Source organism: Mustela putorius, unplaced genomic scaffold (genome assembly GCF_011764305.1).
Source record: "Mustela putorius furo isolate JIRA1106 unplaced genomic scaffold, ASM1176430v1.1 tig00000487_pilon_pilon_pilon, whole genome shotgun sequence".
NCBI lineage: Eukaryota > Metazoa > Chordata > Mammalia > Carnivora > Mustelidae > Mustela > Mustela putorius.
This window is the reverse complement of record NW_025421399.1, coordinates 1,096,747-1,109,905: the sequence shown is the minus strand read 5'-3', so window position 1 is coordinate 1,109,905 and position 13,159 is coordinate 1,096,747. Positions and strand designations below refer to the sequence as shown.

Sequence of the window (13,159 nt, the reverse complement as noted above, 5' to 3'; positions counted from 1 at the left end):
AAGTGATAAGTGATGTGGAAAAAAGTCAAGTAGACCAAGAGGTTACAGTGTGACCAGAATACAGTGTTGTTTGCACGGACAGAGAGGTGTCTGAGGAGATCAATGTTTTCCAACAGTTTCTCTTCTTTTGTCTCTTAGGTCAGTTCAGTTAATGAATGTGGGATTCAAGACAATTTTTTTTTTTAAAGATTTTATTTATTTATTTGACAGAGAGAGATCACAAGTAGACAGAGAGGCAGGCAGAGAGAGAGAGAGGGAAGCAGGGTCCCTGCTGAGCAGAGAGCCCGATGCGGGCCTCGATCCCAGGACCCTGAGATCATGACCTGAGCCGAAAGCAGCGGCTTAACCCACTGAGCCACCCAGGCGTCCTCAAGACAATTTTTGTATCTGTTGGTATTGTTCATATAATCATTAATACAGCTATGGTGAGGTCCTACTTCTTTTCAATTCCTTAGCACTAAAAGAGATGAAAACCTGAATTATGTTCTTCATTCCTTCATTGCTCTTCCATACACATAACTACTTAAGCTTCTCCACCCACCCATCCATCCTTTTATCCAAAAAATATGTCTTGGTCTCTGTTCAAGTTTTCCAAAATCTTGGCATACAATTCATCCAATTAAAAATTATATTGTACAATTAAATGTCTTCCAGGTGTTAGATTATAATGTGCAGTTGCTTCTGGAGAGAGCTCTTTTATCCAGGCCTTTCTCCTAGTAAACTCTCAGCCATTGAAATTTGATGTTTTGGATGATCTCACAGTGATCCCAGCCTTAATGTCCAAAAGCCCTAAATAAAATTGTACGCCACTCAAGTGTTCTATAGCATTGCACAAGTCTAAAATAGGTAACTGGCATCCACCCCATACCTCATTGTTGGCTAACTGACTTGTCCCATAAATAGCTCAGTGTTATACTATCGGACAACTACAACTAGATTTTTATTTCCCAACACACATGTGTATCTTTGGTAGTCAACAAAATCAAGATCTGATTTACTGGACCCTAATTGTAACATAGTCAAAAAAATGATGGAAATCAGTAGCCAGATCATTTTGGATGGGTTTCAAGTTACCTACCTTCCAAATTCTACATTATGGACCCTGGTATTAGAGTACGATTCAGTTTTTGTACCCTCTTGTGTAATGAAAGTAACATTGCCATCCCAATTAGGTTGATTCCAGAGAGTTTCTGCCAACTGAATGAAAAATTCTCAAGTAGGTGTGCCTGGGTGGGTGGCTCAGTGGTTAACTGTCTGCCTTTGGCCCAGGTCATGATCCCACGGTCCTGGGATCCAGTCCCATATCAGGCTCCCTGCTTAGCAGGAAGCCTGCTTCCCCCTCCCTCTTTCCTCTGGCTTGTGTTCTCTCTTGTGGTCTCTCTCTCTGTCAAATAAATTTTTTTTTAATATATATTTTTTAAGATTTTATTTCTTTATTTGACACAGAGAGAGAGATCACAAGTAGGCAGAGAGACAGAGGGAGAACGAGAATGCCAAGAGGAGAGCCCAATGTGGGGCTCCATCCCAGGATCCTGAGATCATGATCTGAGCCAAAGGCAAAGGCTTAACTCACTTAGCCACCCAGGTGCCCCAATAAATAAAATTTTCAGGTAAATCTGAGAGAAGGCATCATGGTAGTTTTATAAAACTTCTTCTAGACTCAAGGGCATGTTTTAAAAACCTACCTACTATTGGAATATAATGGTTCTTGTTCTCTTAGCTGGAATGTATTGTTTTTATGTTGGAGAGGTCTTTTTTTGTTTTTTGGGTTTTTTTAAGATTTTGTTTGTCAGAGAGAACGCACAAGCAGAGGGAGTAGTAGGCTGAGGGAGAAGCAAGCTCCCTGCTGAGCAACAAGCCCAATGCGGGGTTGGATCCCAGTACCATGACCGGAACCAAAAGCAGATGCTTAACTGACTGAGCCACCTAGGGTCCCTGTCGCACAGATTTTTAAATACTGTAATTTAATAGATGATTGCTTCATAAATTCCTTAGCAGTAACTCAGAAGGTGAAACTTGGGGCATTTTTCCAGATAAATCTATACCCTTTCTGCATAAAGCATTGCAGCTTAAGTAACTGACAATAATACTTAGGGTCTAATTCATGTTTTAGATATTTTCACTTTTCTTTTCCTGGGACTTTTTCGAAATGGCAGCACATTTATTGCATTTCTAGTCAAAATGCCAAATCTAAAACAAGTGCTTTTTTTTTTTTTTTAAGATTTTATTTATTTATTTATTTGAGAGAGGGACCACAAGCAGAGGAAATGACAGGCAGAGGGAGAAGCAGGCTCCTTGTTGAGGAGGGAGCCTGATGCAGGACTCAATCCCAGGACTCTAGGATCATGACCTGAGCCGAAGGCACACCCTTAACCAACTGAGCCACCCAAGTGCCCTAAAACAAGTGATTTAAAACAACAACAACAAAGCAGATTCTCCGCTGAGCAGGGGAGTCCGACCTGGACATAAGGTGCTAATTATCTTACAGTTAAAATGCTGCTTATTGTTACTTAAAGTTTGGAATAAAAGTAACTATGTCTGTGATACCAAAGTTATAGGCAGTTCTCCTAATGTTGGCTTTGTACTTTCACTTGGAGGATTTCAATATGTTTTATAGTTGGCACTTCGTAGACCAAGTTATATGCCTTTCATGACCACACTGGATGTGTACATTTTGAAACATTTTAAAGCTAAAATTCAGTTCCAGAATACTGATATCTATTCTACCATGAAGGGCTTAAAAGCATTTATTCTAGGTTTTTAAATTGTGACTATTTATTCTAGTGGATTTAAAGGGGGAAGAAAAAAAAACCCCACCCAAACCACTGATCACTTGTTTAACAGATTGAAACCATGGCTGTGTGGATACAGGCCCAGCAGCTTCAAGGTGATGCTCTTCATCAGATGCAAGCATTATATGGCCAGCATTTCCCCATCGAGGTGCGACATTATTTATCCCAGTGGATTGAAAGCCAAGCTTGGTAAGTGAACCCAGTTTTTTCTGTCATATTTAGTGAAGCACAAGGCTTTGGGGGTTTGATTGGAAAGAACATGAAGGAGACTTTAAAAGTTGTACATTTTTAAAAAATGATGTGACCCATGAAAAGTTATTTGGCCCTAGCTTAGATTTTAGAGAGATGGAATAATTCTTGAGATTTTTAAAATAGGATTTTTTTCCTGTATCTTATTTTTTCTTCTTTCCCTTTAATAAATAATAAGTTGTGGCTAAAAGCTGTGAAGTGTGTAAACCTGGTGATTCACAGACCTGTACCCCTGGGGATAAAAATATATGTTTATAAAAAATAAAAAATTATTAAAAGCATTAGATCATTGCTGCTAATAAACCACAGTTGACAAATATGTTTTGAGTGCCTGTAGGGTGTAGAGTTCATATGAACAAGAATAAAGCCCTTGTGTGTCCACAAAGAATTTAGTGCTTAATGGGGCAACTCAGGTATGCATATGCATATCATTTAATAAAATGTATTATTAACAAAGTTAACAATGGTGACATTGGTGTTTTTGAATGTATACATACACATAAAGACCAAAAGACAATACACCAAAATATTAACAATAATTACGTTCCTGGTGGCAGATTTTTTTTTTTTTAAGATTTTATTTATTTATTTGTCAGAGAGAGAGGTAATGCAGAAGCAGGCAGAGTGTCAGGCAGAGGCAGAGAGAGAAGCAGGCTCCCCACTGAGCAAGGAGCCAGATGTGGGACTGGATCCCAGGACCCCAGGATCATGACCTGAGCCGAAGGCAGTGGCTTAACCTACTGAGCCACTCAGGCATCCCTTGGTGGCAGATTTAACAGGCGTGTTTTTACTCTTATTTGCCAAATTACTGTTTATATATTCAGAGGGAAAATTATTTTTAAATTCTTTCAGAGTTAGTATAATGCACTAGATTGACAACAGAGCTTTCTAATGGACGTTATTGCAGGCTCAGGGCCTGGGAGCATGTTGGGTGGCCAGCAGCCTGTCCTTCTGATCTGAGGGGCTCATCAGCTGCTTCAGGCCTCTGTGGGGGGTGGCAGGGTGGGCAGGGCGGGGTCCGCCCCTGCAGATCCCAGGACAAGAGGCCACTCTACGACTGTCCAAGCAGGCTTGTGTACCTGTCAGTGTTGCCACCTTGCAGTAATTGCAGTTCTGTGTTAGTAGCAGATTTCTGGTCGGAAACTAGAGAGCACCAAAGGAAGGCAATTTTCTGGGCAATTTAAAAAATCTCAACCTCTTGTAATGAAGTGAGAAAAAAACCAAGCTAAACATAAGCACATCAGCTGCACCTTGTCTAGTGCTCTTCCATTTTTTTCATTTTCTTTTCTGTTTTAATGACTTGGAGAGTTCAGAAAAACATTAGTAGGAAGTTTCTGGTGATTTAAAATTTCATTTAGTAGATTCCCCATGTAGTTTCTTATCGAACGAATGTTAAAAGACTGTTGATATTAAAAAAAAAACCTGAATTTTACTTAGCGTGGTTTTTTTAAGAACATAAAGATTTTAATTAATTAATTTTTTAAAAAGATTTTATTCATTTATTTGACAGACAAAGATCTCAAGTAGGCAGAGAGGCAGGCAGAGAAAGAGGAGGAAGGAAGCAGGCTCCCTGCCGAGCAGAGAGCCCGATGCCATGTGGGGCCTCAATCCCAGGATCCTGGGATCATGACCTGAGCCAAAGGCAGAGGCTTTAACCCATTGAGCCACCCAGGTGCCCCAAGATTTTAATTTAAAAAGATGTTCATTTCTTCATGTTTAAGCTAAGAAAGCCTCCCCCCTTCCCCCACTTTTTAAGTAGAGAGTTGAGTTTTCAAGTGCCAGAACCAGTACATGGTTTCTGTGAGTTTTGCACAGAGACCGGATCTTCTCAAGAGTGGGTTCCTCAGATGAGGAGAATTATTGCCAGTGGAAACAGAGGTGCAGGCTGCCCTTCATTCCTTCCAGGCTTTCATTTAATACGTTAACTTTACTTAGTACAGAAAGGATACGTATTTAAAATTTGGCTTTCTCTACTGCCTTCTCAGAGTACAGATGTGGGTATATTCACTGAGCTACGTTATCATCAGCGTTTGGGCACACCTGCTTGAGCCTTTGTCTGAGACTAGTTGCTGACTGACTTCAGGGTGTAGAGGTGCAGCCTTTAGCGACCACCAGATCTCGTACTTGGCTCCAGACCCGGTCAGCAGTAACTGAACGTTACTTCAATCTGACAGCTGTTTTGTTTCTTCAGCGAGCTGAGTTGAGCAACTCAATACTGCCCAATAGCAATTGTTGCCTAAATTGTTTGAAAAAAGAGAGTTGGTGAGGGGAGTGGGGGAAGGAGAGAAGAAAGGAAGGAATAAAGAGGAGAAGGAAGAGAGGGAAGGCGGGAAACTGTCCAACCTGTCACCAGTTCAACGGCTCTGAATTAGTACAAAATCTGTAGAGTAGAGTGGTTTCTCTGCGTCACTGGAAGAGTTAGCATTGCTTGGAGGTCCCAGACCTGCGACCAGTGACTTGTGTCTATGCCTGCAGGCACCTTCTGTCTTTATAACTCATTTCCAGGCTTCCTTAGAAATGGCAGTCAGTGTTATTGCACCTGTCTTTACTGTAAGAAGTACTGTGTGAAATTAGCAACACACAGAACTAGTCAAGGCTGGCAGAAGCATGTAGAACATTCTTGACCTTGTGCCCCCTTACACCCTTGAGGGGTAACTATAAATAGGAAGTTATCAGAGCCCTTGTTTCCTTCAGAGTACACGAAGCACTTTCCTTTTCCCTTCATTTCCAGCAGATAGTGTAAGCACCAGAGCAAGTCAATAGAAGGAAGGAGAAAGGGCAGTACATTGTAAAAGAAAGAAAGAGAGAGAGAAGAAAGAAGAAAAGAAAGGAAATATATACAGTCAGGTAATTAGTGGATTAGGGATAGATTAATATAGGCATCTAGACAATTTGAATTGGACTGTTTTCTGAAATTTGCCATTAGCATTATGAAGAAATCACTTCAGCTAAAGAAAAGGTGTGATGCGTTGAGACTGTATTTGCATGTATGTATACATATGTATGTAATTTTTTTCCCCTAGGGACTCAATAGATCTTGATAATCCACAGGAGAACATTAAGGCCACCCAGCTCCTGGAGGGCCTGGTGCAGGAGCTGCAGAAGAAGGCGGAGCACCAAGTCGGGGAGGATGGGTTCTTACTGAAGATCAAGCTGGGGCACTATGCTACGCAGCTCCAGGTGGGTGTGAACGAGGGCTCACGCTCAATTCCCTTCCCTAGGAGAGACTCTCCATTTAGTACTTGCCATGGAGCTTTTCTTTCTCTGCTTCAACCCAGTGTTACATGTTAGGTGTATAAAGTTCTTATTGTATGATTTTGGGATTGTAGCCTTGTATTTTTAAACTTTTTATTTGAAAACAATTTCAAATTTATAGGAAATTGCAGGATTGATACAAAGAACCCCTACATAGGCCCAGAAACACCCGTTGTTAATATTTGCTTTATTATATTCCGTCTCTCTCCACACACATTTTTTGTGACTTGAGACTAAGCTGCATACATCATGTCCCTTTGCCCCTAAGTGCTTCAGTGTGCATTTTCTCTTCCTGCTTGTAGTACAGTTATCAGTCTCAGTACATGTCACATTGACAAAACACTCTTAGGTAATCATATCTATATTTCCATTTTGTTAACTGACTCAATAATAACCTTTATGGCATTTTTTCCCCCTCTGGCCCAGGACCACATATTGCATCCGGTTGTCCTGTCTCTCTCTCTCTCCCTCTTTTTTTTTTTTTTTTAAGATTTTATTTACTCATTTAACAGGGAGTGAGAGTACAGACAGAGCGAGAGGGAGAAGGAGGCTCTCTGCTGAGCCAGGAGCCAGATGTGGGACTCGATACCAGGACCCTGGGATCATGACCTGAGCCAAAGGCAGTCGCTTAACGAACTGAGCCACCCAGGCGTCCATGTCGTGTCTCTTTAATCTCCTGTAATCTGGAACCATTTCAACCTCTTTGTCTTTCATTACATTGCCTTTTCTTTTTTTCCCCCTAAGATTTTATTTTTAAGTAAACTCTACACCTAATGTGAAGCTTGAACTTACAACCCAAGATCAAGAGTTGCATGCTCTACTAACTGAGTCAGCCAGGTGCCCCTGCATTGACATTTTAAAATAATTTGGCTCGTCTGTTTTTTTTTTAAGATTTTATTTATTTATCTGACAGAGAGAGAGATCATAAGTAGGCATAGAGGCAGGCGATGGGGTGGGGAGCAGGCTCCCTGCTGAGCAGAGAGCCCGATGCGGGGCTCAATTGCAGGACCCTGGAATCATGACCTGAGCTGGAGGCAGAGGCTTTAACCCACTGAGCCACCCAGGTGCCCCTTGTCTATTTTTAAAGATAAAATGGACCTCCTTTTGGGTTTGTGTGATGTCTCCTCCTCGTTAGATTCAGTGATGTTTAAATTAGATTTAGTGATGTTCTGTCCCTCTTAGGATATCACATCTAGAGACATATACCATCCATGTTTCCTGCATTGGTGGTCGTAATTTTGATTACTCAGTCAAGATGGTGTCCAGTGTCTCCTCTGACGTGGTCCTCTTGAAATTTATGTATCCTTTTTCCAAGAATGATGCCCTAGCACTTTAGGCAAATTAAGAGGCAAGAAATAAAATAATCTTGCCTTCTCATTGTAATTGGGTTTCATATGACATACTTTTCTCCTCCCCATTAGTATTAGAGGAGCAGCATTGCTTTTGATTATGTCATCATGTCTCTAGGAGTCTCTTCCTTTATAAAATCTCACCCCTGCACCGAGGTAGCGTTAGGCCCCATAACATGGTGTGGAACAAAGTGATGTCTGCTGTTGGATTCTTTTAGAACACGTACGACCGCTGTCCCATGGAGCTGGTCCGCTGCATCCGACATATTCTGTACAATGAACAGAGGCTGGTGCGAGAAGCCAACAATGTGAGTGTCCCGTGGGTGTGGGGAAAGGAGCTGGGAAGTCCTTCCTTGCCCACTTCTCTCTGGACCCAGATTTCTTAACATAATTTGGTGTGCATCTGTTTGTATCTGTATAACCAGAGCACTGTCCCAAGGGGCACAAAAGTAATAGAATGGTCTCATCTTAACTGATCTATAATCTTGATGAGATTATCACCACAAAACAGTGTGGACAAGTGTGAAATAATTTAATCCCAACTGAATGGTTTTTGAGTAAAGCATGCTCATATTCAGGTGAGATTACTTAAGAAGGATTTTTGCTGAGCCCCCTTTCAAACAAGTGTTGAAGGAGTGGCCGAGACCAGGTCACCTAAATGGCTGGATCCATAAAAGCCTTATTGATGCCTCCCCTGTAACTTCATTTTGGGGGTCTCTACGATGCTGTCTGTGAGAGGTTCAGCCTCTTCCCCCAGTTACAAGAAGGTCTTGAGTGAGGACACAGATGATGTGTGTTCACACAGCCTTGTTCCCCGTTGTGTCTCCAGCACCTCACACGGTCCATGGCATTGGGTCGGTGAGCGAATGTGGAACGAGGGGTTACCATCATTAGATAACTCCTGGATGTACTCTCTCCAAAGAGGGCTTAGGTGGACCCTGTTTGGGTGACTCTGGTGGAGGCCAGACTGTCACAGAAATTTCTTTTCTTTTTTTTTTTTTTTTTAAAGATTGTATTTATTTATTTGACAGACAGATCACAAGTAGGCAGAGAGGCAGGCAGAGAGAGAGGAGGAAGCAGGCTCCCCGCTGAGCAGAGAGCTGGACATAGGGCTCGATCCCAAGACGCTGAGATCATGACCTGAGCCGAAGGCAGAGGCTTAACCCACTGAGCCACCCAGGCGCCCCGAAATTTCTACTGTGACTTAAGAAGGTGTCACAGTTGGCCAGATCACCTATTTTCCCTCCTTTTCTCCCGTCCTCCTCATTGGTTCTCACAAATGATGTGTGTGGTTCCTCTGACTCAAAATTCCACTTTTGGGATTTCAGCCAGGTTTGAGGTGCTAGCATTGGCTTTTCCTTCATAAGGCTTTCTTCCATCCTCACTGTGGCCTGCACTCTCCCCATTCTGTCTCCAGGGTACTTCTCCGGTTGGAAGTCTTGCTGACACCATGTCCCAGAAACACCTCCAGATCAACCAGACGTTTGAGGAGCTCCGGCTGGTCACACAAGACACAGAGAATGAACTGAAGAAGCTGCAGCAGACCCAGGAGTACTTCATCATCCAGTATCAGGAGAGCCTGCGGATCCAGGGTGAGGCCCACATGGCCAGGCAGTGTGTGTCACGAGGGCTAGAAGGAAGTTCAGGTCAGATTGGAAAAGAACCAGGTTTCTGTTTAGAGGCTTTCTCCTTTCTCTTGAGTAGCAGGAATTTGCCTAAGGTTGGGGCAGGGAGGAAGAGGCTTAGGAAGGAAGAGAGGTCACAAGCTTGCCTTCAGCGAGTGTGGGTCTCACTCAGGTTTCCCGCACGGATGTTCTTCCTGGTCTGTTGGGGAAGACATTTCCACCTGTGGGAAGAAGTTCATAGTCTAGTAAAAAAAAGTTTAGTGTATACTTGATGTTTCATAAATGCTGCTTTACTGAAATGTTAAATTCTCTAAGCAGAGAAAGTATAAGGGCTAAGAGCTGTGTTTGTAATGACAAATGTTTAATGCTGTTTTGTGTGGTTATTCAGAGGCTGTCCTAGCACCTAAAGGACAAAGCTCCCCTTCCTTGTGTAAATCCTTCTAGGTACCTGGGTATTGAAAACTTCATCAGTAGATTCTGGGTCCCCACTGGGGCCCCCTACTGACTGTGTAGGAATTTGACAGGGTGACTTTAACTTCCCTCTCCCTGCAAGCAGGCCCTGCAGAGAATCTCTGAAAAGCCTCTGCTTGATCAACCCGGCTATACAGACGCATAACCATCTCTATCCAAGTGCTTCTCTAAGACTCTGCATGTGGGTCAGTCTTACAGCTGTCTTGATATTATTTATTAATAACTCCATCTCCCTCAGTAGAATATAGTCTTTGAGAAGGTATTATGTCTTATACCTCTGTACCCTCAGGCTCACGCATACCAGGTGTTGAGTAAATGTTGGTGGGATTGTTCCAGCATGTCTTCCTCCATCTGAATCCATCTCAGACTGACCTCACAGAAAGGGTGGCCCTCTTCCTAGACTGGAGAATAGGAAAATTCAGGCTGTCAGTTCTACCCCAGCCTTTGATGGCTGATAGTTCTTCCAGTCCTCTTCTTGGGTTTTCTATTTCCTATTTATAGGTTTGCATTAGATTCTGCTTTGGATTTCTACCCACCATACAATGTCAGTTCAGTCTCATTTATCAAGTTGACTCATCAGAAATGCAAACTTATTGCTCTGTTTGTGCAAGAGAAGGCTCAGCTCCCTCCAGTGAAGCAGAGAATTGCCTCCCATCTCCTGACCTCCCTTCCAGAAGCTTCCACAGAGTGCCAGGAGAGACCTAAGTGGGTCACTCGCTTAGGGAGGTTGGACCCAGGTGTGGAATCACCAGCACCCCCAGTGGATGGCAGGATTTCTGAGGTGGCCTCAGGACTATGTTGCTGTGTGCCACGGCTGGACGGTAGTCTTCTCTCTCAGTCCCCAGTCATGGGATCAGAACCGTATTTCTAGTTCTCCTCCAGTGCTAGGGTTTCCCGGGCTGTCTCGAGTTCCTTTTCGTCTGTCCCAGCTTGTGTGTCCATGAGGCAGGGCCTCAGTCAGTGTGACATGGCCCTTGACCACAACATGCTGATGCTCCCATCTCCTTGTCTCAGCCCAAGTGAGGACACTGGGATACTCAGCAAGACGCTGGGCAGGCCGTGATAATCCCAGCGTGGAGGACAGTGGTTACCTTTGGAGGCTGGGATGGGTTGGCAAGCAGGGAAGGACATACAGGTGGCTTTCTCTGTGGTTTCTTCAGCTGGGTTATAATACACAGATGTTCCTTGCATTACTCTTTCTACCTTCCCTGGTTCTGAAGTATTTCATAATAGATTTTTTGTAGAACGGTAAGGAGGCTTCCCTGACTCCCTCTTCGTGCCATGGATGAGAGCCCCACGCTAGCGTGGAGAGAAGCTGCCTCCCTGTCCTGAGAGAATCTTGCTGTTTCTGTGTTGCTGCCAGTGGGCGCTGGACATTCCCTTCCTCTCGCCACCTTCTCCTTCTGTCCCTGTGTGTGCCTTTCTGTGCCTCTCCATCTCCTGGTTGGTCCGCTGAGCTGGCGATCACCCAGCCTGGACAAACCAACATGTTAGGCCCCTGCCAGCACTTGGAGAAACCCCTTGTTCCAGAGGAGAGGCTCCTGGGCTCCTGGTGGGGGACAGAGCCTATGGGGCAGGGGCTTCCCTAGGCGGTCCTTCTGTGTGGGGTGGGACTGAACAGCCACTTGTCTCTGGCACCCTGTAACCTGCACTGGAAACCACTGCCCAGGAAGGACCAGCTCTGACCTTCAGGGCCCACGAGCCGGGAGGTTCCTTGTGCCTTTGGTGGATCATCACTTACTTATTCCTTGTTGACTCACTGAGGCAGGGGCCAAGATTCTCCCATTTTGCACATGGGTAAACTGAGGCCCAGAAGAGGGAAATGATTTCCCCGAGGTTCCTCAGTTAGTGAACAGTGAGGGCACACATCGAACCAGGCAGCAAGGCTCCACGCTGGACCCCCGAGTGGCGTGAGGAGGTCTGCGCAGGCAGCTGTGTAGACTAAGATGGAAGGGAGGTCTAGGGAGTGTTTGCCCCCAGGCTTCCATCTGTACAGTCCCTAAAGAGGAGATCACAGTCGAGAGGCCAGGGCCGAGAGGACAGGGCTCAGAGCCCGCTCAGGTCTGGCTCTCTTGGCTGCTGGAGCCCCAAGTAGCCATCGGTCTAATGTTGGGCAGACCCTCAGGGCCTTGCCTCCAGAACAGGTATTGGTGTTCTACTGGGCTTCCTGCAGGAAGCCAGGAAATGATGGTCGCGGGTGTCCCATCGCCTCTTCTAGCTCAGTTTGCCGGGCTGAACCAGCTGAGTCCCCAGGAGCGTCTGAGCCGGGAGACTGCCCTCCAGCAGAAGCAGGTGTCCCTGGAGGCCTGGCTGCAGCATGAGGCCCAGACACTGCAGCAGTACCGCGTGGTAAGTGCAGTCTGCGTCCTCTGCTCCCAAGCGTGGAGGCCCACATCCCGGGCCATCCGGGGAGCCCGAGAGAGGGCTAGGGCTGGGAGGAGAGCGGGATTCTGGAGAGCTGGAGGCCAGAACCTTCTTTCCTGTGGGGAACATGTGAGGCAGAGCGGGTTTGGGAGAGGGGAGGGCCTGTGCCCAGGGCCTGGTCCCCAGTCCTGCCTCCCGAGTGAGGGCTGTTCTGTGGGAACCCAGAAGGGCCTGCTGTCCCCACCTGCCTTCAGGAGCTGGCTGAGAAGCACCAGAAGACCCTGCAGCTGCTGCGGAAGCAGCAGACCATCATTCTGGACGATGAGCTGATCCAGTGGAAGCGGCGGCAACAGCTGGCAGGGAACGGAGGGCCCCCCGAGGGCAGCCTGGACGTGCTGCAGTCCTGGTAATGGTGTTTGGGGGTGGCTGGGGGCAGGGGCGCTGCTTCTGGTGACTCCTTGAGCAGTCAGCTCTCTCTGTGCTGCAGCAAGGCTTAGTTCACCGAGGGTTCTGGCTCCTGATGCCGACTTTGGGGCCCCCATCATGTGCCATGTGCCCAGGAAGGGAGTTCCTGTGCTGGGGAGGGGACAGGGCTGGGTATGCAGAGTGAAGCCTCAGGCAGAGCGGACCGGTTCCCGGGTGCTGGTCCCGTGCAGCTCTGTGTTCCTGAAAGGCAGGGAGCACTCTGCTCCCGGGTCAGGAGTGGTGGCTGAGGTGCAGAACCTTCCAGGAGGAGGGAGGAACTGGGTCTTGGGGCGTTCTTCCCAGACTGGGGCCTCTCAGCCTCGAGCCTGGGGCGTGGGGTGATACCATTGTCCTCCCGGTGGCCTGGGGCTCCCGTGCAGGTGTGAGAAGTTGGCCGAGATCATCTGGCAGAACCGGCAGCAGATCCGCAGGGCTGAGCACCTCTGCCAGCAGCTGCCCATCCCCGGCCCAGTGGAGGAGATGCTGGCTGAGGTCAACGCCACTATCACAGACATCATCTCAGCCCTGGTGACCAGGTGATTGCTGCCTCCAGTACGCCTAGCCCCTGGGTGGTTGGCATGGAGCAGGC

At 46.1% G+C, this 13,159-nt stretch overlaps 1 protein-coding gene across 3 annotated transcripts in view; it reads left to right on the top strand.

Annotated features, from left to right (window-relative positions):
- STAT5B (signal transducer and activator of transcription 5B) overlaps positions 1–13,159 on the top strand; it is a 67,815-nt gene that overhangs the window by 40,568 nt on the left and 14,088 nt on the right. For 2 of the 3 annotated variants that reach the window (XM_045080706.1, XM_045080705.1), the window contains exons 2-8: positions 2,845–2,981; positions 6,065–6,221; positions 7,864–7,953; positions 9,063–9,237; positions 11,960–12,090; positions 12,360–12,511; positions 12,951–13,106. In XM_045080706.1, the coding sequence (XP_044936641.1) occupies positions 2,854–2,981; positions 6,065–6,221; positions 7,864–7,953; positions 9,063–9,237; positions 11,960–12,090; positions 12,360–12,511; positions 12,951–13,106 (989 nt within the window). In that variant the 5' untranslated portion in view covers positions 2,845–2,853. Of the gene's footprint in view, positions 1–2,843; positions 2,982–6,064; positions 6,222–7,863; positions 7,954–9,062; positions 9,238–11,959; positions 12,091–12,359; positions 12,512–12,950; positions 13,107–13,159 lie in introns of those variants that run through there. The other variant, XM_004772698.3, reaches the window with a different exon arrangement.